The sequence below is a fragment of the Gymnodraco acuticeps genome, unplaced genomic scaffold, assembly GCF_902827175.1.
Source record: "Gymnodraco acuticeps unplaced genomic scaffold, fGymAcu1.1, whole genome shotgun sequence".
Taxonomy (NCBI): domain Eukaryota; kingdom Metazoa; phylum Chordata; class Actinopteri; order Perciformes; family Bathydraconidae; genus Gymnodraco; species Gymnodraco acuticeps.
The window spans coordinates 85532-109601 of record NW_022990264.1 but is presented as its reverse complement, the minus strand read 5'-3'; the positions used below and the strand labels follow the sequence as shown (position 1 = coordinate 109601).

The following is a 24070-nucleotide window of genomic DNA, read 5'->3' as shown; positions in this document are numbered from 1 at the left end:
AACGTTAAACGTAAAAAATTGAGAACGTGAACAACTTTTTGGAAGTAATCTCAGGTGCTGCGTCGCAGCATTCAGAGTAATTTGCTCACATTGGGTTCAACGCGTCATAGAGCGAGCAAGTCATTTCATTGGACGAGAGGCATACTATGAGAGCTGGTCACAGGGATGCGTTCAAATTTAGTCAGTAATTTGAGGAACTCTCAAAATGGCGAACGGGAAAGTGGAGCTCGAAAATCCTCCACCAACATTAAAGTTATGAAGTTATAAAGTTATATAACATTATGGTTTTGCAGTTACATACAACGATGACGGACAAAGACAGGTGGACCGAGCTGTTTGTCGGCATTGTTCGACACACATTGGTTACGCGGCCGGCAATACAACAAACATGCACACGCATCTGAAAAGACATCACCCGAACGTAAATATTACCGGGACCAAACGAAAAATGACTGAAGTGCAAACTCAACTCCCACTATCATTTAAGCCTCCACCACTCGTAAAAAGTTCCGACCGAGCCACAGCTATCACAAACGCCATAGGTGTTTTCATAGCAGCGGACATGCGACCATATTCCGTTGTGGAGAATATAGGGTTCAAACACATGTTGAGAGTGGTCGAGCCTCGTTACCAGGTTCCCTCTCGTCCGCACTTCAGCCAGGAAGTGATACCAGCACTTTACAATAAAGTAAAAACAACAGTTGTCCACGACCTATCCAAGGCATCTTCTATTGCTCTAACGACCGATGGGTGGACATCTCGGGCCACCGAGAGTTATTTAACTGTAACGGCGCACTACATTACACCCTGACTGCAACTGGAACATGCAAAGCCACGTCCTGCAAACTCGCCCCCTTTACGAACAGCACACAAGCACAAATCTGGCAGAGGTACTGAAGGAGGTAGTGTCAGAATGGAAGTTGGAGAGGCCAGGTAACACAATTCCAGTCACAACAGATAACGCAAGAAACATTGTCAATGCAATCAGTGAAGCTGGACTGGGCCCCCAAATTGGATGCTTTGCTCACACAATTAATTTAGCAGCACAAAAAGCAACAGGAATCAACCAGGTGTCCAGGCTGCTAGGCAGAATCAGGAGTGTTGTGTCTTTCTTCCACCGTAGCACAACAGCTGCACATATATTGCAGTGCAAACAGGAGATGCTCAATGTGCCAAAACACAAACTCATCCATGATGTCCCCACTCGCTGGAACTCCAGTTATGACATGGTGGAGCGGTATCTTGAGCAGCAAGCTGCTGTTTACTCAGCATTGACAGAAAAGACCCTCAAGAAAAACAAAAACATTAATACATTGAGTGACCAGGATGTGAGAATGGCAGAGGAGGTAATTGAGGTCCTTAAACCCCTAAAAACAATTACAACACTGATGTGCACTGAAACAACTCCATCAGTTTCAATGATCCTGCCTCTCAAAACAATGCTGATTAAATCCATGGGACCAAATGAGAAGGACTGTCCAACTGTGAAGGAAGTCAAAGCTGCCATCAGAGGGAGCCTAAAGGACAGATACACTGACCCTGCTCTTCAGGACTTTCTTCATAAATGCACAGCTGTAGATCCAAGGTTCAAGGCCCTTTCTCATGTGGATAATGCCTGCCGTGAACACATCTACAACAGTCTCACCACAGAGATTGTGGCCATTGAAGAACAGGTATACAATTAATTAATTTCCTTATGCATAAATTCAATTTTTGCTTAATTTGAAACATGTTATAGCTGTTACAATGTGAATAGTACTCTCATGTAAAATATAACATTATTTCTGTCATTTAATTCTGCAGAGGGAGGCCACAGAGACAGCAGGAGCCATGTCATCCGCAGGGAGAGCAGACCCAGAGGAATCTGTAGAATCCTCCTCCTCCTCCTCCTCCTCCTCCTCCTCCTCCTCCTCCTCCTCCTCCTCCTCCTCCTCCTCCTCCTCCTCCTCCTCCTCCTCCTCCTCCTCCTCCTCCTCCCATCAGGAAGTCAGCCATGGCAGAACTGTTTGGTGAGCTCTTCAACACTGAGGAGAGAAACAAGCCCACTTTGCAGCTGGTGAAGGGAGAGGTTACCTCATACATGGCAGCGGACAGCACTTCACTGGACTCCGACCCACTTGCATGGTGGAAGAACAATGAGGCCAAATATCCTCATGTTGCCATGTTGGCAAAGTGCTACTTGGCTGTATCTGCTACCTCTGTCCCTAGCGAGAGGGTGTTCTCCACAGCAGGAGACATTGTTAGTGCCAGCAGATCTGCCCAATGTGGACAAGTTAATTTTTCTTTAAAAAAAAACTGAAAATACAATGAGAAGCAATCTGCCGGCTAATGTCAATCTGCTGGCTGCTCAGGTCTGAGTACTAGTATTACGAACAGAGTACTACAGTACAGTTCAAGCACAGATTTCAGTTCATCGAAATGCTGCACTTTTATGTTCATTTTGTTTATTTGTAGTTCACAGTTTAATAATAATAAAAAAAAATATATATATATTTTATGTTTTGTGAGAATTTTTTCTGCTGTACCGAAAACGTACCGAACCGAACCGTGACCTAAAAACCGAGGTACGTACCGAACCGAAATGTTTGTGAACCGTTACACCCCTACTGCCTATACATAAATCAACATACAAATACAATGAACTACAAGTCCACACTGAGAAGGAAACGTTCACTGTCTCCTTTGTCGCTTTCTCTTGGTGTTGCTGGACTTGCAATTGTCGCAGTACCACGTTTTGGACCTAGGCTCCTTGGTAATGCCAACGCAAGCCCAGTGGAACCATTGGTGTGTGCATTTGTCATCATCACACCCTAGCATGGGTACATTATCTGCGGAGCCACACGAACAATGACTCTGCTTGTTGCCATGTTCAGTTTGCTTGGTACCCAGTTCCAACTTTCTGAACAACAGCTCAGGGCGAATATGTCCCTCCCGGAATGCTGTTAAAACAGGCACAGAAGTTAGGGTGTACTCCTTGTCAGGGAAAACTGTGCATACATGCCCCCCAGTGGGCAGCCACACAAGGAAGTAGCTTGCACCAGTCACATACATTTGATGTTGAGTTTGCGTGTAGTACTGGTGTGACTCCTTGAGCTCGAGATTCTGGTCTAGACAACTGTCTTTCTCCTTGCTCATTTCTTCTACACTCATCTCACGAAATTTAAATGGGCACTTTATCTCCAACACGCCCATCCCATGACACGAGCATGGCATCTGGAGAGGCAGCGAGAAAAGGCTGCTCCCTTTTGATGAGGAGTCCACAGTTGTTGGCTTTGAGATCACTGTGCACTGAAGAGATGGCCCCCTCAGCATACTGCTGCCTGGCAACTTGTTCATGTTCGTTCCCCCACATAATTGCAGTCGTCTTCAAGTTTGATGGCCTGTCACAACATATGGATTTGATGAGGTACTGTGACGGCTTTGTAGTGCTGGTGCGAAGAACAGAGTGGGAAACGGATGAGGTGATTCGACCAGCCCTCTGCTCGTACCACACCAAAGACTTGGACTGCAGCTTGGTGACATTACCAATATGCTCCACATCTTTGTGGTCAAGTTTCATAGTTTGTGTGGCGGCACTGTACACCTCATCAAGGGAATTGAAACCCTCCACACCTCTGTAAAGGGGCCGCAGCCCTGGAGGGACTTTCTGTGAGGGTACAACAGCTTTCTTTGGGGTGAAGTTTGAAGAAGTCGAGCTGAAGAGGCTGAGCCCAACTGGCATGACTGGGTTGGAGGCAGCAAGAAGGGACACAAGGAAGTCTTCAAATCCATCAGAGGAGACGGGTTGGGGGTCTGCTCGACGAGCTGGCGCGTTGTTGGCAACCACCTTCTCTTTGGGCTTATCACCATAGAAGTTGATGTCGGCCACTCGAGCTGGTTGCACACCTTTCATGCTTGCCTCGTTCCATGTGCAGAGTACATCAGTGCAGGCAGGATCTCTTGCTCCGCCGACTCTGACGATCATCTCCACCTTGTAGAGCAGACCTCCAATATGGGAGCATGACTCACCAAGCCACACACATAAATCAACGTAAAAGTTCAACAAACTACAAGTCAATATTCTGGCATTGTTTTCTGTGAGAAAGACATCCACCAAAGGTCAAATGTTTTCATATTTCCAATGATGCCTATGTAATTGAATTGTTTTCAAAGAACAATATACAACAAGAATATGTTCATAGTAAAAATGTAGTTTCTACATACTGGAATCTACATACCCAGCTTTGCAGTCACAGTGAGCAGCAACCACATCGCCACGCTGGGTAACGGCTGCCCATGGATGATGAGGCGGTTCATTCACACGGAATGATGGTGTCACGTCAGCTCTCAGGACACTAAGGGTTGTGTCATCCGGAATCATATGCCTCACTGTCTGCACCCAACCAGATTCCAGCAGCTTGTAGGAGTCTAGTGCTTTATAGTTCTTCATAGCTTCTCTAGTGTGGACACCTTGTTGAAACACAAAGGTAAAACATACACTGTCACCTTATAATTAAACATCAAACATAGTAGGATATACTACCTTTTGATTTCACAGCTGGTAAGCATCAATGTAAGGCTTAACACAGTGACAATAGCTACAATACTGGTAGTACCAAATTATATCAATGGCCAATGATGAGGTTATGTTTACAGTACAGGCCCTGGACTAGTCAGAATCGGAATACCTTTATTAGTCCCACAGAGGGGACATTTGCATCGTTACAGCAGGAAAGAGCCACAGACAGCTTAATGTTACCTATGATAAGATAAAAGTACTAAGTTATGATATAATAAAATATAATAAAAAACGTGAGAAGTAAGACAAAAAAATACTTTCCAAAATAAAAATCCTGTAACAGTCTAGGTGTTGCTAAGCTTCCTGTACTGAATATCATAGTCTATTGCCTTAATCAATATCTAGTCAACTCTAAAATACCACATATATGCAATGGCATGATAATATTATTGTGACAAGTGGGGTATTCACCTGGTGTTTCCAGAAGATAGACGTAGATGCAGCCAAAATCGACCGAAGGCCACTTTCGAGGGTCGTTTTTCCATACATCTGCAGGCAGTCTGTAAGGGCAATCCGACATCCCACACAGCTCTAGTTTACGCTGGTAACGAGCTAGAGCACACCCCTCAAGTCCAGAGATGTAATCCGAAGACATGCAGCGATTTCTTCAGTCGTTAATTCAGAAAAAAAAACTAGTGCGCTCTGCCTGGCTACGTTAGCTAGCTGTTTATATTTGCACCTCCAGGATATTTGCACCTCCAGGATAATGGCGTATTTCGTGCATTGCATTGTGGGTAGCTCGTGACGTCACTGTGTGAAAGAATGGGGAGCATGTTAGCTTAGCTTGGTAGCTTCAGCTAGCTCTGTATCAAACCAAATCTGATTGTCGGCATTGTTCAACTAACATTGGTTATGCGGCTGGCAATACATCAAACTTTCACTCATTTGAAAAGTCATCACCCGAACGTGAATATCACCGGTACCAAAAGAAAAAAGACTGAAGTGCAAACCCAACTCCCGCTAGCATTTAAGCCTCCACCACTCGCAACAAGTTCAGACCGAGCCAAAGCTATTACAAACGCCTAATATCCTTATGTTGCCATGTTAGCAAAGCGCTACCTGGCTGTATCTGCTACCTCTGTCCCTAGAGAGGGTTTTCTCCACAGCAGGAGACATTGTTAGTGCCAGCAGATCTGCCCTTTCGGCAAGCAATGTGGACAAGTTCATCTTTCTTTAGAACAACATGAAAATCCAATGACAAGCAAGTCCTAATGTCAAGCTGGCTGCTTAGGTACAGTACAGTTCAAATACAGATTATTTCAGTTCATCGAAGTGCTGCACCTTAATGTTTATTTTATTATACTTTGTATTTATGTGAGTGAATACATTATTCACAGTTTAATAATAATTAAAAAAACCCCAACAAATATTTTATGTTTTGTGATAATTTTTTCTGCTGTACCGAAAACGTACCGAATTCACCTTCTCTGCGTCTCACAAAGTCACGGAGGTTGGAACCAGAAATCTCTCATTTGGACCCATCAGACCAAAGTCCAGATTCAGGGGTGCACATAACTTACTCAGATGAGTACCAGAAGACAGCATTTGGTACTCACCCCACACGAAGCGTGGTCCTCCTCAGTGTCTCCTTCACTGTCCTCTATTTACACTTCTTGCATGCTAGATGATGAAGATGATGAAGATGCACCTCCATGTCTCTTTTTAAGCCTCCGATTTGCTTTCTCCAAAACTTGTTGCCAAAACTGTGAAGTCCTTGCATTTCCTGAGGCCAAGTTGAAGGATCAAATACTAAGGAATTATCACATGACTTGAAGTCATATCTGATTTCAGATGTGGGAAGTTACGAAGTACACATCTTCAAGTACTCTACTTATATGATATTTGTACTTTACTTGACTTTGATCTAATTTGTAAAATTAGCTGCACCTTTACCAGCTCTGAGAACACTTTAATGATCAATCATTACAAAACATATCATATATATATATATATATATATATATTCTGAAATGGACCAATCTGCACAAAGACTACTTTTACTGTCGCTACTTTCACTATATTTTGATGAGAATACTTTCCTACTTTCACTTGAGGAACATTTTGAATGCAGGACTTTTATTGTAACAGAGTATTCCTACACTCTGGTACTTCTACTTTTACTCAAGTACAAGATCTGAGTACTTCTTCCACCTCTGTCTGATTTCAAACTCTTCCACCCTGTGGAAGTTTGCAGCTGTGTGTTTTACTCCACTTTGTTGTAAATCAAACTGCAGCAGCTTGACCACAGAGCGTGAACGTTGTGATCAGCTGATGTTGCGCAGTTCTCGCGTGTGTGTGCGGGGCACAGAGTGTGCTCAGGGGAGTCTCCCACTGCAGCCAGTTGGCGGAGTTTTGGCACAATTCTGTTGTTCATACCGACGTTAACCCTGTCTGCACACGGCACCAACTCTGTCGTCCGGTGATCTAAGCCTCTGCCTCCTGTAAGCTTCACAGGTCCGTCGGTTATGTCCCGCGCGGCTCGGCCAGATCCAGTTCAGTCAGTCACAGAAAGTCCGAAGAGTTTTTGCAGGGAGCGAAACGGCAACGTAGCTGCTTAATGTCTTTGGGTTTTTTGACATGTCTCGTAGTTTACTCCATTGACTGTTGACAAGAAACACGTGTAGACAAAATATGTGTTTTGTTTAGATGTTTTGAGGTACGCAAAGGCGCGTATTGACACAAGTGACGTTATGCAATTCAGATTTTTGCCACGCATGCGTACCTGCGTACCAGTTATGTGCACCCCTGTACATATTTGCACTGGTCTAATGTCCAGTCCTTGTGTTTCTGGGCCCAAACTATTCTCTTCTCCTTGTTGTCCATCCTCAGTAGTGGATCTTTGCAGCGATTGGACCATGAAGGCCTGATTCACGCGGTCTCCTCTGAACAGTGCATGTTGAGATTGTCTGCTCCTTGAGCTCTGTAATCATTTATCTGAGGTGCTTTAACTTGCGGTTGCTGAGGCTGGTAACTCTGATGTATTGATCCTCTGAGCAGAGATAGCTCTTGCTCTTCCTTTCCCGGGGGGTCCTCATGAGAGTCAGTCTCATCATAGCGTTCGATGGTTTTTGCGAGTGCATTTGAGGATACATTCAAAGTTCTTGACATTTTTCGGATCGACTGGCCTTCATTTCTTAAAGTGATGATGGGCGGTCGTTTCTCTTCACTGGGTTGAGTGGTTCTTGCCATAATATGGATTACAACAGTGGTCAAATAGGGCTTTCCACTGTGCACTAACCCTACCTCTGCACAACACAACTGATGGTCTCAAATACATTAAGAAGGCAAGTCATTCCACACATTGACTCTTGACGAGGCCCACATGTTAATTGGAAACCATTCCAGGTGAAGACCTCATGAAGCTGACGGAGAGAAGCCCAGAGTGAGCAAAGCTGTCATCAAGGCAACAGGGGCTACTTTGAAGAATCTAAATTAAGTCATATTCTGGATTTTTTTTAAACTTTTTTGTTAAAGGTGTGGTAGGTCATTTGGAGAAACCCGCTCGAGTGCACTGGAATTTGAAAATACACAACCGGAACAAATCTGCCACTTCCTTCAGACTTCCTTACAGAGCCCCTCCCCCAACACACGAACGCGCACATGACCAATGAGGGCAAGAGATAAGTTTGTGCACAGATGGAAGGCTGAGAGGCAGGTAGGCCAACCTAAAATGATTGGTCGTGCTTTTTACAGTACTACGGCTTCCACACATTTTAATATTTAGCAGGTTCCCTCATCTATAATCATTTATACAAGCGCAACTTTGAACATGTACAGCAGTAAAATGCAACATATGAAATAATCAAGAAACCTCAAATCGAACACTGACAGGGAACATTTTACTGCACGTCATTACTTTTACATAAGAAGGTGCCGTACAATGTTCTGATGATACTTGCATACTTTTACTTAAATGAGGTTTGAATGCAGGATTTTAATTTGTAACAGAGTATTGTAATTCTATACTGTAGGCGTAGTGTATCTGTGAACGATCCCAAATACAATTCCTTGTTTACATTGCGGCTAGTGCTACGCCAGAAGAAAAAACCCTTTTTCATTTTTAACTGGAAGTGGAAAGGGGATGGGCTACATGAGGTGACTTGAGCCAACAAAAATACACAATAGGTGGGACTAAGAAAGATAATGTGAACATATAAAAACAAAGGCATTAATTAGGGCTGCAAAATGTCTCCCATTGTAATGGTGATGAGATTTTTAAATGCTAGCAGTTTGTTCTGACTGTGTGTTTCCTGTTTCCTGCAGACGTCCAGCAGCTGGTGGTGGTTAAAGAAGAGCTTCTCCCTGACCAGCAGGAGTGGAGCTCCAGTCTGGACCAGGAGGACCCAGAGCCCCACCCACACATTAAGCAGGAACAGGAGGAACTCAGGATCAGTCAGGAGGGAGAGCAGCTTCAAGGGCTGGAGGAGGCTGATATCATTGAGTTCATCTTCACTCCTGTCCCTGTGAAGAGTGAAGATGATGAAGAGAAACCTCAGTCCTCTCAGCCTCATCAAAGACAAACTGAACACCTGGAAACAGAAGCTGATGGAGAGGACTGTGGAGGACCAGAACCAACAAGGAGCTCAGATCCAGAGAGCAGTTTACAACCTGAGACTGAGGACCACACTGAAGACTCTTCTGAACCTGACACTGAAGACTCTTCTGAAACTGACACTGGAGACTCTTCTGAACCTGACACTGAAGACAGTGCTGATTGGAAGGAGACCAGAGAACCTGCCTCAGGCTCAAACTCATTGAAAAATAGACATGAATCTGTAAGTGATCCACAACGTAGTGCTGAAAATAAACCATTCAGCTGCTCAGTTTGTGAGAAAGCTTTTTCACAGAGTGGACATTTAAAGGAACACATGAGAGTCCACACAGGAGAGAAACCATTCAGCTGCTCAATCTGTAAGAAAGCTTTTTCACATAGTGGACATTTAAAGGAACACATGAGAGTCCACACAGGAGAGAAACCATTCACCTGCTCAGTCTGTAAGAAAGCTTTTTCACATAGTGGACATTTAAAGGAACACATGAGAGTTGTAGAGTTATATTTGTATTTATTCATGTTAGCAAACTATGGATAAGCTTAAAATGGGAATAATTTGGGTAAAACTGTGAGCTGCATTTGGGGCCTGTTGACATGTGTTTTTGAGGACAAAGGAAGATGGGGGAAGGTGAGAGCATGTCCTGATTTGCATTCAACTTAGATCTAGCTGCAGTGTTTGTGATGTTAAGAGAAGTCCCTTGGGTTTCTCTGGTGGTTATCAATAGTAGCAGTTAAGTGAATACTGTTCAAACAATACCTGTGTTTGTGTTTTATATTGATTTCTCTGTTTTATCCTTTCATAAATGTAAGGACTACAAATGGCTATAAACATTCTGGGCTGGTTGGAGTAAACAGGGTTTTATTGCTCTGTGGGGGAGGTGTAGGTATGCAGGCCTTGAGACCTTTTGTTGGAAAGTGAGCCTGTTTGGTTTCCTGCTGCGTTTCCTGCTGCGTTGCGTCTCCCAATGAGATGACCTGAAAAGATGACCAGCTGACCTAACACCAAACCCCTCCTTCTTACTCTGGTATATCTCCGGAGGATCCCTGGCGTTCGGCCTCTTCTTCACATGCTGCCCTCGGGTGAAAGTAGCTCTGCAGTATGCGGACTAGAGCAGGAGTAAGCCGGCATTACTCCTTAAGCATTGCAATATAACTGTAATATATCATGTTGTATTGTAATGATTGTATTGCATTGTCATATTGCCATTAAAGTAGATTATTGTTAACGGTTACTTTGTAGATATGGATTCCTTCCTGTATTATAACCAGCTTCATAGGAACGCGCGGAGATTTGAAAAGCGGACCAGATATCCCTCCAAATCTCTAACAAAATGGTGACCCGACGTCTAGAGATAACGAAGCTGAGGAAGAATTCAGACGCTTTCAAACATCTCAGACAATCAGCAGGACTCTGCAACTTTGCAAATAAGGTAAGCAGACGATGAAAGTCGCCTGTCTGTAATTGGATACGCTAAAACTTTAGGATTGTCTGTAGGCGTTTCACAGTGTTTTTATAGTTTAAATGGAATATACAATGCATATTTTACTATGTTAGGAAAGTTATATACAAAACGTAAACGTGGATCGACAGGTAGACGAAAGTCCTGCGTGACGTAAAATAGAGCAGTTTGGCGCGGATCTGCAGGTGTTTATTCCTGAGTGGCGTAGAAATGGTGCAGTTTGTGTGAATGCGAGGTTTGAATCCTGCACGGCAAAACCTGAAAACTCGATATATCAGATCGAGTCGCCGTTTAAAACTGGGGTTTAAATAACAGACCAATGCTAAAAGCTTAAAGCCAGAGGTCTGTTATATATTAAACCAAGGTAGAGCGTTTCCCTTTGTCTGGAAACTTCTGCTGCTGCCATCTAGTGGCTGAAAGGGGGTATCACACCCTTGAAACTTCTGCTGCTGCCATCTAGTGGCTGAAAGGGGGTATCACACCCTTGAAACTTATGCGAGCTTAGAGTTTAATCATTACATTGCTGGCCGGTATTGTTTGGTAAACTGGTACAAAACAATAAGGGATTGAACATTTTTTACAACGACAGCACCAGGAGATGAGTAAACTCAAGAATCTGTAGAGTGTAAATACATTGTGCAAAACACATTTTACACTCGAACTGTTTGCAAATGTAGACAATATAAATAAATGTTCAGAAAGAAGACATAGGCCTACACTTGATTCAAATTTCATTACTGTGATCCGATTGGTGTGCTCTGCAGGTTTACTATTGTTCGAAGTAACAGTGGGATTTAAAATGAGAGAAGATATGGAGATGTTCTTTCACAGTGTGTGGAATATGTGATGCTGGAAACATGTAAGTATTTCAGAGTTGTGTTGGGTAAATATGTAACAATGGATGAAACAATTTTTGGAGTGAGTTTTTGTAATATCATAAGTAGACATTAATTATGTTGTTTAGATGGCATTTAACAACTAAGACAGATAGTATGATTAGAAAGAGACAGAGTGGAAAGGGTTGGATTTATTTAACATCAGTGTGCTAGACTTCTTATAGGTAATGTGTACCGGGACCTGGACTCCCCCTCTGAGTTAGAAAGGCTTTGATCCCGACCCTCCAAGCAGACAACGAGACCTAACCCAACAGGAGACTCCTCCTTCTCCATCGTACAGACAGAGAACCAGAGCTGAACCAACAACGACCTGAGGCATCCAGAACCAAACCAGTATGCTGACAAAGAGGCAAACTCTCATCGGTCCCTCAAACAGGACATGAAGTTCCAAACTGCGCCTGCGAGATTTGGCACAATAGACATGAGAGCAGAATCCGCCCTCCATAAAAACAGCAGAGAGACTGTAAAGGAGGAGTGCAACAACAGTGGCATGATGGGGCTGCAGATGTGACTGGGCCAATGGCTGCCTACAAAAGTTACAGCGGATGGATTCAACAGCTGATGGACTGAAGAGAAGACAGAATCAGAGGAGTTGGCATGGTCGATTAGAAGTGAGGAGGCCGGGGTCACGGCTTGAGAAAACCAGGGGAGGAGGAAAGGAGAACGGGAATGAGTGAGTTACACATAAACACACTTATTCACGAAACGCACATTTAAATAACTTGAATTAACTTCATAAATACGTAAAGACAGAAAGATTTATTAATCATTTGGTAAATTAAAAATAGCAGTAAAGAGGAAACTATTAAAGTAAAATGATAATCATCCTAAAACACACTGACAGAGTAGAACCATATTCTTCAATATTTTCATCATGTTAACAATTCATTCTTTAAGACATTTTTATTCACGTGTGAATAAAGTAGTGATCTCATTGGTTACAATATTGATCACCATTAAAAGGATAGTTTTAGGAACCACTCTATAGGACAAATCTTTGTTTGTATTAATGGCTAGTGCCAAGCCACATATTAAATTCCAATCTAAAGTGTTGATTTCACCATTGTGGCATAGTTATTACCAGACTTCGGTTTTAAATCCTTGATAAAGGAGGGAGTAATTGTTGCATGTTCAGACACCCAAGGTTCCACACACTGCTAAAGAGTTTAACATCGTTTTTTAAGTAGACCAGAATTATAATGAGCTATGAAATGCAGAGCGACACAGATCCTAGTAATGGTTTGACTCAAGATAATAGTTATTGTCTGAAATAGATCATTAGACATTTTAATTAGTAGTGGTACTCGAAGGAAGTGAGTTTTGTACCAAGTTTCAGGAAAAGTGGGAGGCGGAAGTCCCAATGACAAGTGAGAATCATCTTGAAAATTATAGTTGAAATCGTGACATATTTTTGTAGACAAAGGATACTGGCCTATGCTGAAATGTCAAAGTCTCTGCAGAGCACGACACATGGCCAAAAAAGACGGAGACCAACTGACCTTTGACCCTGACCGACAGTGTAACTTGACAAGGCACTGTGGATGACTGACTCTGGGGTGAACCTGACCAAACTTGACATGACAACCAGACAGTGTGAGTGTGAATGTATGCCGGCATGTGATCAGTGTAACTGCATGATTCTAAAACAATAACTAACCAAGCATGTTTTTGGACTAACATATTATTTTGGAGCTCCAAGGGAAACGAGAGGTTTCCTAAAAATTCCACAAAAAGGGGAAACCGCACATGTGATATTTTCCTCTCACATGAGTTGGCGGTTTGCAAATGTAAAACTACAATCTGAAGATTCTGTTTCTTTTAGGCCTGAAGGACGGAGAGGAACACTTCTTTTCACTGAAGTGTTCACTGTGGAAATAATGATAATAATGTTCGTTATGTTCCTAACCAATTACCTGACAGTTTTTGTTCCCCTCCCATTACAGGCTTTTGTTACACATTATTTCATGTGTAAAAGGGGGGAGTGAGTATAATGTATAAATGTCAACATGGCTGTAAAATTCACAATTTACATTTTTCTTTTAAGGATTGAGCATTGAATGTAATTAACCTGCTCCATATCTGGGGATAAGATACTGTTTGATGAATGTTGAGATGTTTCTAAATATTGATTTGAATTATAGCAGGTAACACAGAAGCAGTGGCCAAGGGGCTACTGTGAAACCGAAGAAGTTGACCTGTGATAGTTAAACAATTTTGTAATATTTTAACAGACATTAGAGTAACTGAGGTTTGAAATGTAGAAAGAACATATTACAGTTAAAGCTAAAACATAGTAATGTAATGAGACAGAATTTAATTTAGACAACATCATGTAACTAGCCTGGTAAAGAAGTAAAAGCCATAGACTTTATTGTTTAGGTCATTATAGGGATATACATTTCATCTAAATTTATAATAGAAAGACATTTGATGACAGTTTGTTGGAATTCTGTATTCATTTTTTCAGCGTGATAATATCTAAGCACTGACAGGTAGAAGCAGTATCAACAGGAAATCATTCACTTTGTTAGTATCGTGATTTTGGTTGTTTTTGAATCCATAACATTAGTGTGTTTCTTTACCAGAAACATTAGCAGTTCATATTATGTTTGGATTTTAAATAGGATTTCATTTAAAAATAAACACAGATGCTTGTCAGAAATTCAGAGCTATTGAAATATGTTATTTAGTTTACCTAAAGATGTTGGGGTTCTTATTTAGTTGGCACAATCCAAGTATTAAGATTCTGAAGCTGCACTGGCAGATAGGAGGGCTACAATTAATTTAGAAAACCTGTTCACAGACGGCTGTTGTTTCAAGACACCCCACCAAGAGGCTCCAAGTGGGTCAGAACAGCTGAGCGTAGGCTTGAGGGAGTTGTATCAGATTTCTCCACACAGGTCACCGGCGCCAAAAGGGGGACCCGAGAAGCACGAGGACAAAGTGGCTCAACCCCAGGCTCTCCGACCCCGACCGAGTGACCCAGCGGACCTCTTATGCCGTCTGCCTGGGAGAAAAGGGGGACAGCTCGTACCACGGGAGCCAGTGTGCGGCGGGGAAACCACCTGCTAGGACCAGGGGACGACATCAGGACGGACGTGGCCCTGGCAGACGTGGACTACTCGGAAGCAGCAGACTGGAGGAGCAGGACCCTGGAGACATCCTTACAGCAGACGACCCGGGAGGCATCATCAGCGGGCCGGAGAAGGAGGACCCTGGAGACATCTCTACAGCATCGACCCGGAAGCCGCCATCAGCGGGCCGGAGGACGAGGAGGAGGAAGACATCTCTCTAGCAGGCAGCCCAGAAGCTGCTGTCAGCAGATTGGGTGGACAAAGACACGGCAAGCCAGGACGGCGCAGCAGAGGAGTCTACTTCGGTTCTACTCAGTTCTACCCGTGAAGGGAAAGCTGCATCTCCCCCTCCCTATTAGCTGTCCTTGTGGGCTATTCCTCCGAGGGGGGGGGGGGCTGATGATTCTAGCACTCAGCTACCCCCTCATGGTTCCTTCACTGCCATGGAAAGTGGTGTTCTGTCTCCATGAAGGTTTCAAGTACTCTGAATACCAGCTTCGGATGGATTTACGGACACAGTAGAAAAGAATGACCGTGGGTATATTTCAAAATGCCTTGTCTAAGTTTATCTCTGGAGAAGGAGATAAAAAGGGGGATTTGTAGAGTTATATTTGTATTTATTCATGTTAGCAAACTATGGATAAGCTTAAAATGGGAATAATTTGGGTAAAACTGTGAGCTGCATTTGGGGCCTGTTGACATGTGTTTTTGAGGACAAAGGAAGATGGGGGAAGGTGAGAGCATGTCCTGATTTGCATTCAACTTAGATCTAGCTGCAGTGTTTGTGATGTTAAGAGAGGTCCCTTGGGTTTCTCTGGTGGTTATCAATAGTAGCAGTTAAGTGAATACTGTTCAAACAATACCTGTGTTTGTGTTTTATATTGATTTCTCTGTTTTATCCTTTCATAAATGTAAGGACTACAAATGGCTATAAACATTCTGGGCTGGTTGGAGTAAACAGGGTTTTATTGCTCTGTGGGGGAGGTGTAGGTATGCAGGCCTTGAGACCTTTTGTTGGAAAGTGAGCCTGTTTGGTTTCCTGCTGCGTTTCCTGCTGCGTTGCGTCTCCCAATGAGATGACCTGAAAAGATGACCAGCTGACCTAACACCAAACCCCTCCTTCTTACTCTGGTATATATCCGGTGGATCCCTGGCGTTCGGCCTCTTCTTCACATGCTGCCCTCGGGTGAAAGTAGCTCTGTAGTATGCGGACTAGAGCAGGAGTAAGCCGGCATTACTCCTTAAGCATTGCAATATAACTGTAATATATCATGTTGTATTGTAATGATTGTATTGCATTGTCATATTGCCATTAAAGTAGATTATTGTTAACGGTTACTTTGTAGATATGGATTCCTTCCTGTATTATAACCAGCTTCATAGGAACGCGCGGAGATTTGAAAAGCGGACCAGTTATCCCTTTAAATCTCCAACAGAGTCCACACAGGAGAGAAACCACACAGCTGCTCAGTCTGTAAGAAAGCTTTTGCACGGAGTGGAAGTTTAAAGAAACACATGAGAGTCCACACAGGAGAGAAACCATTCACCTGTACAGTCTGTAAGAAAGCTTTTGCTCGGAGTGGAAGTTTAAAGAAACACATGAGAGTCCACACAGGAGGGAAACCATTCACCTGTACAGTCTGTAAGAAAGCTTTTGCACGGAGTGGAAGTTTAAAGAAACACATGAGAGTCCACACAGTAGAGAAACCTTTCAGCTGTACAGTCTGTAAGAAAGCTTTTGCACGGAGTGGACGTTTAAAGGAACACATGAGAGTCCACACAGGAGACAAACCATTCAGCTGTACAGTCTGTAAGAAAGCTTTTGCACGGAGTGGACATTTAAAGACACACATGAGAGTCCACACAGGAGAGAAACCATTCAGCTGTACAGTATGTAAGAAAGCTTTTTCACATAGTGGAAGTTTAAAGACACACATGAGAGTCCACACAGGAGAGAAACCATTCAGCTGCTCAGTCTGTAAGAAAGCTTTTTCACATAGTGAAAGTTTAAAGAAACACATGAGAGTCCACACAGGAGAGAAACCATTCAGCTGCTCAGTCTGTAAGAAAGCTTTTTCACAGAGTGGAAGTTTAAAGTCACACATGAGAGTCCACACAGGAGAGGTAAAATAGAGCTGCAATGTTTGTGACAAAAGATTAAAATGGCATAATCGTTTCAAAGACACAAGTGTGTTGGTCTTCAACTGCTTCTGTAACTGTAAGGGAATACATTTGTCTATTTTGTATCCTGATGACCTAATGCCGTTACATGTAATACGTTACTCCCTAAGCCTGATTTCACCCACCTGCAACCGATTCACTAATAATCACAAATGTTCATTTTTTTGACCCCTTGATTAGGCTATTTCTCGTTTAATAATCGTTACATCTCCTCAGGACCAAGTTCCCGTGTCCTGCATTTCACCTGCTTGATCACCCACTGCTCATTTAAGGTGGACTCACCTTTGCAAGGGACCAGCTAGTCTTAGTGTCTTAATGCAAACGTTTTGTAAAGTGATGCTGGACCAACAAAGTGCTGTTGGGTTGTGTGCTCTCTGCAGGACGGTGTCTCTACTCAAAGATTGTTTATGAAATGAGGGCTTCACTCTGTCTTTGTTGTCTAAACAACGCCAACAGAGCGATACCTCTTCTTTCCAGCAGATGGCATACAGTGGGGCAAAAAAGTATTTAGTCAGCCACCAATTGTGCAAGTTCTCCCACTTAAAAAGATGAGAGAGGCCTGTAATTTTCATCCTAGGTACACATCTGGATTGAAATCCAAGCATTCTTCAGTTGGCGTATGCATTGAAGAGAACGACGAGAGACCGCGCAAGAGGCCTGTCAAACAACCGTCGGCTCTCGACTGTGCATTTGTCACCAGCACCCTTGGTCAAAGAGAGTACCAAACAAGCACAGACAAAAACAGCTTGAAAAATAAATGGGCAATTCAGCTCTACTATCCTGTGCTGGATACACTTCTAGGTGAGTGTTCAACACGGTTTTCACCGCAGTCAATGGCCATTGCAGAAAGTGTGGATGCAGTGTTTAAATGTGACTTCAGAGGAGCAGAGCCTTCTCAGCCAATACGCAAGCCTCCTCTCCATCAACCCACAACTTGCACTGACTGAGATGACAATGGTGACGACAAAACTCCCAAGCGTATCGGTTGAAAATATAAAAAAGGAACTTGCCACTGGACATTATCCTAACTACAAAAAGCTGTTTTGCCTGGCTCTCTCGTTACCCGTTGGCACAGCAACATGTGAGAGATCGTTCTCAGCAAACTGGCTCAGAACAACGATGCATCAGGAGAGGTTGACAACACTGAGCCTGCTTCACATTGAAAGCAACCTCACAGAGAAAATCAAAGCAGAGGACATTATTAACGCCTATGATGCCACGGCGAAGCGTCGCATATTTCTGCATTAAGGTAGGACAATGTTATAAGCTGCCAAGTATTGATATTGACACTGGTTATTGTTTAAAAAAGTTGTTGGACAGATACAAGGAATAAAGCAGCAACCTCTACTGATAAACAATAAAACAAAAAGCTTATACGGCACCGGGCAGGGGTAGACATTAAGGGTCAAATCTATTGTCATTATCAATGGCCCCACATTGTAATGTTGTAACAACGACAACCGCCTCACAATACGCTATGTTGTAGCGTTAATAAATGAAACCATTTAATTTAGTAGTTTAGCCTTCCCAAACTTGAGCCTCACGCGCCGCCTATGACCAGAAGATAGTCCGTATAGTCTTCAGGTTCTGAAAATGATCAGGGATAGAGCTAGAAAAACTCCAAAACCCTGAATAGAGCTAGAAGATAGCCAGTACAAAGCCAAGAGAGACCCAGTAGCAAGACATGAAGGAGCCAAAAGAGTTTGTATTTTTTAATATTCAAGCTCTTCTCTTTAGATATTAGAATTTCCTATCTCAACATGTATCCTTTTATGCCAATTAAAAAAACCTTACATTTTTGCTGCCAAATATTGAGATTGTTCCTGAGCTTTATCTTAAATATTTAGACTTTGTTCTTTACATATAGATCACATAGGATGAACAGCACGATCCACTCTGCTGGATTCTGCCCAAATCGGCTCAAAATGCATGCACAGTGTCTCTACTTTAAAGAGTCCTCTCCTGCTGATGTTCAGGTGTATATCAGTATGTAGTGTCTCTACTTTAAAGAGTCCTCTCCTGCTGATGTTCAGGTGTATATCAGTATTTAATGTCTCTACTTTAAAGAGTCCTCTCCTGCTGATATTCAGGTGTATCAGTATGTAGTGGCTCTCTACTGTAAAGAGTCCTCTCCTGCTGATGTTCAGGTGTATATCAGTATGTAGTGTCTCTGCTTTAAAGAGTCCTCTCCAGCTGATGTTCAGGTGTATATCAGTATGTAGTGTCTCTACTTTAAAGAGTCCTCTCCTGCTGATGTTCAGGTGTATATCAGTATGTAGTGTCTCTACTTTAAAGAGTCCTCTCCTGCTGATGTTCAGGTGTATATCAGTATTTAATGTCTCTACTTTAAAGAGTCCTCTCCTGCTGATATTCAGGTGTATCAGTATGTAGTGGCTCTACTGTAAAGAGTCCTCTCCTGCTGATGTTCAGGTGTATATCAGTATGTAGTGTCTCTGCTTTAAAGAGTCCTCTCCAGCTGATGTTCAGGTGTATATCAGTATGTAGTGTCTCTACTTTAAAGAGTCCTCTCCTGCTGATGTTCAGGTGTATATCAGTATGTAGTGTCTCTACTTTAAAGAGTCCTCTTCTGCTGATGTTCAGGTGTATATCAGTATGTAGTGTCTCTACTTTAAAGAGTCCTCTCCTGCTGATGTTCAGGTGTATATCAGTATGTAGTGTCTCTACTTTAAAGAGTCCTCTCCTGCTGATATTCAGGTGTATCAGTATGTAGTGGCTCTACTGTAAAGAGTCCTCTCCTGCTGATGTTCAGGTGTATATCAGTATGTAGTGTCTCTGCTTTAAAGAGTCCTCTCCAGCTGATGTTCAGGTGTATATCAGTATGTAGTGTCTCTACTTTAAAGAGTCCTCTCCTGCTGATGTTCAGGTGTATATCAGTATGTAGTGTCTCTACTTTAAAGAGTCCTCTTCTGCTGATGTTCAGGTGTATATCAGTATGTAGTGTCTCTACTTTAAAGAGTCCTCTCCTGCTGATGTTCAGGTGTATATCAGTATGTAGTGTCTCTACTTTAAAGAGTCCTCTCCTGCTGATGTTCAGGTGTATATCAGTATGTAGTGTCTCTACTTTAAAGAGTCCTCTCCTGCTGATGTTCAGGTGTATATCAGTATGTAGTGTTTCTACTTTAAAGAGTCATCTGCTGCTGATGTTCAGGTGTATATCAGTATGTAGTGTCTCTACTTTAAAGAGTCCTCTGCTGCTGATGTTCAGGTGTATATCAGTATGTAGTGTCTCTACTTTAAAGAGTCCTCTGCTGCTGATGTTCAGGTGTATATCAGTATGTAGTGGCTCTACTTTAAAGAGTCCTCTGCTGCTGATGTTCAGGTGTATATCAGTATGTAGTGTCTCTACTTTAAAGAGTCCTCTCCTGCTGATGTTCATGTGTATATCAGTATGTAGTGTCTCTACTTTAAAGAGTCCTCTGCTGCTGATGTTCAGGTGTATATCAGTATGTAGGGTCTCTATTTGCGTTAGAAAGCTTTCTCCCCGTTGAAACACTGGTTCTTTGATACCAAGGGAAGCTGAAGAATACATCTCTCTCTGTAAATATCTCTCAGTGACACCTCACCATCTGCAGAGCCAGTTATATCTGTGAGGAAAGAGAGATCCAGGAAACAAGGAGAAACACAGCCGCACGGAGCCGGTGGAAGTTTGTACTTTAAGTGTTGAGGTGGGAGTTTTCTCTGAAAGCACAGCTGTGTCCGCCTCCAGCTGCTCGGTCTTTGTTTCTCTGACAAATTCAAACACAACATTTCATAAAGCATCACAGTCTCAGGCAACACCATAAAAGCAATCTGAATTATTCTTAAATATTATGAGAAGTTACTGAGACATTTTAAGGCTCATACTTTCATTTTGGCGTTGCACTGTTTTCATGCTATAGTGTGCAAAACCCACTATTTTTCTCAGCGCGTTTAGTTATTTATTCAATCTTATTTTGAATCTATCTGTTTTTACATTTGTTTAATTGATGTCCGGTTACCTATGCTAATTTAGATGGGATTATGGGTAATAGAACAGCTGAAGAAGTCACCATTTTGACATTATTTTTTGTAGTTCTGAGAATAAATTCCTCACTATTTTCTCAGAAATGTGACTTTCAGTACTCTGACTTTTGTCTGACTTATTTCCAGAATTCCGACTTTTTTCATTTTGATATTTACAATACAGCTTTATTTATAGAGCACTTTAAACCTCCAGACCTGATGCAGTCAGATAAACAAAACATACAACAAATAACAAAGCACAGCTCACAGACCATAAAACAAGTAAAAACAATAGACAAAAATAGATTCAGGATTTTTTTAAATGAATTTTTACATTATTTTGTAGATTTTTTTTACATAATTTCCTACAATTTGCAAAAAACATTATTTTTTCCAATATTCCACTTTTTCAGAATGTTTTTACTTTTTTAGATTTCAACTTTTTTTCATTTTTTTAAATCAGAATCCAGACTCACTCTCTCTCACTCTCCCTCTCCCTCTCACTCCCCATAATGAGTCATTATGGGGAAAAGAACACCCAGTCAGAGAGCATCAGGTAGGAAACAAAGATTTGTTAGACTAACCATAGGGGGTTAAATAATAATTAATATTTACATTACAAGAGCCACCTATTTAGCATAAGCTAGTTTGATAACTAACATGTTCTAGCTAGCTTGTTAAATGGGTAGCTAAGATAAGCAAGCTAACTAGGTAGATAGATAGCTAAAGTTCACTGGATAACTTGTTAAATGGGTAGCTATGATAAGCAAGCTAACTAGGTAGATAGATAGCTAACGTTCACTGGATAACTTGTTAAATGGGTAGCTATGATAAGCTAGCTAACTAGGTAGATAGCTAACGTTCACTGGATAACTTGTTAAATGGGTAGCTATGATAAGCTAGCTAACTAGGTTGATTGATTGATTGATTGATTGAAAAGTTTATTAACAGCTTGTATATTGGGTACAGTACAGTACAGCTCAAAACATACAATTGTTAAGGGGATGCAGACCAGAGAAAGACTTTCGTCTTGTTTACATCAGGGTCCCCCATTTCCAATTCATCATGTCATTTAAGACATATAAGACATACAGATGGCTTATTTACAATTTACATACAGGTGGTTTTTTTACATACAGATTGCTTGTTTACAATTTTCATTTTAGATTTCGTTCTAATACATCCTAACCGGACATTTAAGACATACCAAGTCTACAGATATACAGTTAGTAACAGAGTCTAAAATGTGAGTATATACATAGATGGGGGGGGGGGGGGGGAAGCTGTCCATTGAACGACAGGTTGAGATTTGTACCATTACCGGGGCCAGTTTTGCAATGCTCTCCCCCGAAGGTGCTCTTTAAGAGAGGTTTTGAAGGTAAGTATAGTTTTACTTTCCTTTACAGTTGTGGGAAGAGCGTTCCACCTTGATGTGGCATAATTGCGAAACGTGTATTCCCCCTTTTTTGTGCCAAATCTGGGTTTCACATGATTTGTGGAGCTCCCTCTGGTGTTATGATCATGGTATTCCTTGACCTTTGGGAAGCATTTTGACATGTACATGGGTACCATAGAGGTGTAGTGGATCTTGTAGACTAGGCCCATTGCAAGTAGCCGTACTCTGTAGTCTACTCTAAGCCATCCTAGGTTGTCAAAGTGGGCAGAGGTGAGGTGGGTTCTAGATGAAAGGTCAAGCAGTAGTCTGACCAGTTTATTTTGCGATGTTTGAAGTTTTATTTTTAGCGCCTTGGAGGTGCTATGGTACCATGACGTGCAAGCATAGTCATAGTACCCTTGAATGAGTGCTCCTGCCAGAGTTTTCAGGGTGTTTTTGTTTACCAGAGAGGAGATCCGGTATAGGAATCTAGTTCTTTGATTGACTTTTTTTATTACATTGGATGCCATTTTGTCACAGGAGAGGTTTGCCTCAAGAATAGATCCTAGGTATGTAATTTCCTTCTTACTTAACACTTCATGCTTCATTGGATGCATATATTGGATAATAATCTCTATCTAACTCCTAACATCTAAATCTCCTTCCAGCATGGATAAATGTTCATAAAATACATCCATTGTTTGTTCTATATGCTTCTTGAAATCTAAAAAAACACATATTTTTTCTAGAACAGATTACAGATCGCCTGAAAATGGTACCAACAAGTGGCTACATGTGTGACGAAGGTATTGCGCTGGGCTATATCATGCAATCAAAAGTGAAACATAAGCTCGCTTCATTGCGGAAATATTCCCGCGAAAGTGCGGAAAACTTAAATTATTCTGCCCCCCCCCCCCCCCCCCGTTGCCAGTCTCTGGCACTGTTATTTTTGGGGGTCGCGGGCTGAAAAGTTTGGGAACCCCTGTTCTAGAGCACCATTAGCCGCTTTCACACCAAGTACTTTGCCCTACTCAGTTCCCAGCACTTAGTTCCCCCATGGAAATAAAGAGCAGATCGCGTTCACACCAGAATAAGTCCCTGGGAGAGGATTAAGCAAATGAAGCCGCTGACTGACTTCTTCTGCTTTGGGTTTACTGGCAGGCCGCAAACAACTTCACGGCGTATACTGCCACCCGAAGTCCCCGGCCGGAAGTCCCCGGAGTTGGGGAAGGCTTCAGTAGAAGCTGCTGGGACTCCCAGCAGCTTCTACTGAAGCCTTCCGAGTAAATCGCCAGAACGCAGACACCTCCTCATCTCCACCGCTCCCATGTTTTCTTTTTGTGTTGCCATAAGTTAGTTTCTCTCTGTTGGTGCGCGGGGCTAATGCTAATAATGCTAATGCCAGCAAATAAAATGGCGGCTTCACAAAACTTTTCCGAGTTTTACGGGCCGTGGTTTGCAATTCGCCCAGCCAATCAGAAATGGGAACATTTTTCTCCCACGAAAGTTCTCATGAACTAAGTTCTCTTTTTGGTGTGAACGCAAAATCCCAGGAACTATCGGAACTAAAAGGGAAAAGCACGGGGAAAAGTAATCCGGTGTGAAAGCGCCTTTTGAGTTCTTTGTAACCAAATGTCTCTCAGAGGGGCGTGGGGAGGGGCTCCTTATTTTCATCTAAAGTAACAGACAGAGAATCAGCACTTTGGAAACAGGGCTGAAACAGAGGGGATTATGGGTAATGCTGCAATGATCTGTTTGGTGTTTCAGCCAATCAGAGACAGGCTCTGAATATATCTGAGACCTGTGATGTATTGATGAGAAACAGTATAATAGGGGACCTTTAACACAAGTGGTTTGCATGCAGGTTAACCTCTATACACGTCATGATATTTCCTGCCGTTATCTCATTCAAAACACTAAATAAAGCTTGTTTTTCATCTCAAACGGGTTGTTCTGCGTGTTGTGAACATAAA

The 24070-nt window shown here is 42.3% G+C and overlaps 2 protein-coding genes across 2 annotated transcripts in view; both read left to right on the top strand.

Moving 5' to 3' along the window:
* The window catches only part of LOC117549100, a 54502-nt gene that overhangs the window by 8562 nt on the left and 21870 nt on the right, over window positions 1–24070 (top strand). The window contains exon 4 of the mRNA XM_034220702.1: window positions 8821–9156. Within this exon, the coding sequence (XP_034076593.1) occupies window positions 8821–9156 (336 nt within the window). The remainder of the gene's footprint in view (window positions 1–8820; window positions 9157–24070) is intronic.
* LOC117549102 (zinc finger BED domain-containing protein 1-like) lies at window positions 821–4962 on the top strand. The gene is made up of 2 exons (XM_034220704.1): window positions 821–1673; window positions 1804–4962. Exons 1-2 carry the CDS (start codon window positions 825–827, stop codon window positions 2011–2013), a joined length of 1059 nt encoding a protein of 352 aa, XP_034076595.1. The 5' UTR covers window positions 821–824; the 3' UTR covers window positions 2014–4962.

What these genes read in the sequence shown, in the direction of transcription:
- LOC117549102 (XM_034220704.1), top strand. Translation starts at nt 825, where the DNA reads ATGCAAAGCCACGTCCTGCAAACTCGCCCCCTTTACGAACAGCACACA. An exon ending in TTGTGGCCATTGAAGAACAG is followed by an intron (nt 1,674 to 1,803) that starts GTATACAATTAA and finishes TTAATTCTGCAG; the next exon opens with AGGGAGGCCACAGAGACAGC.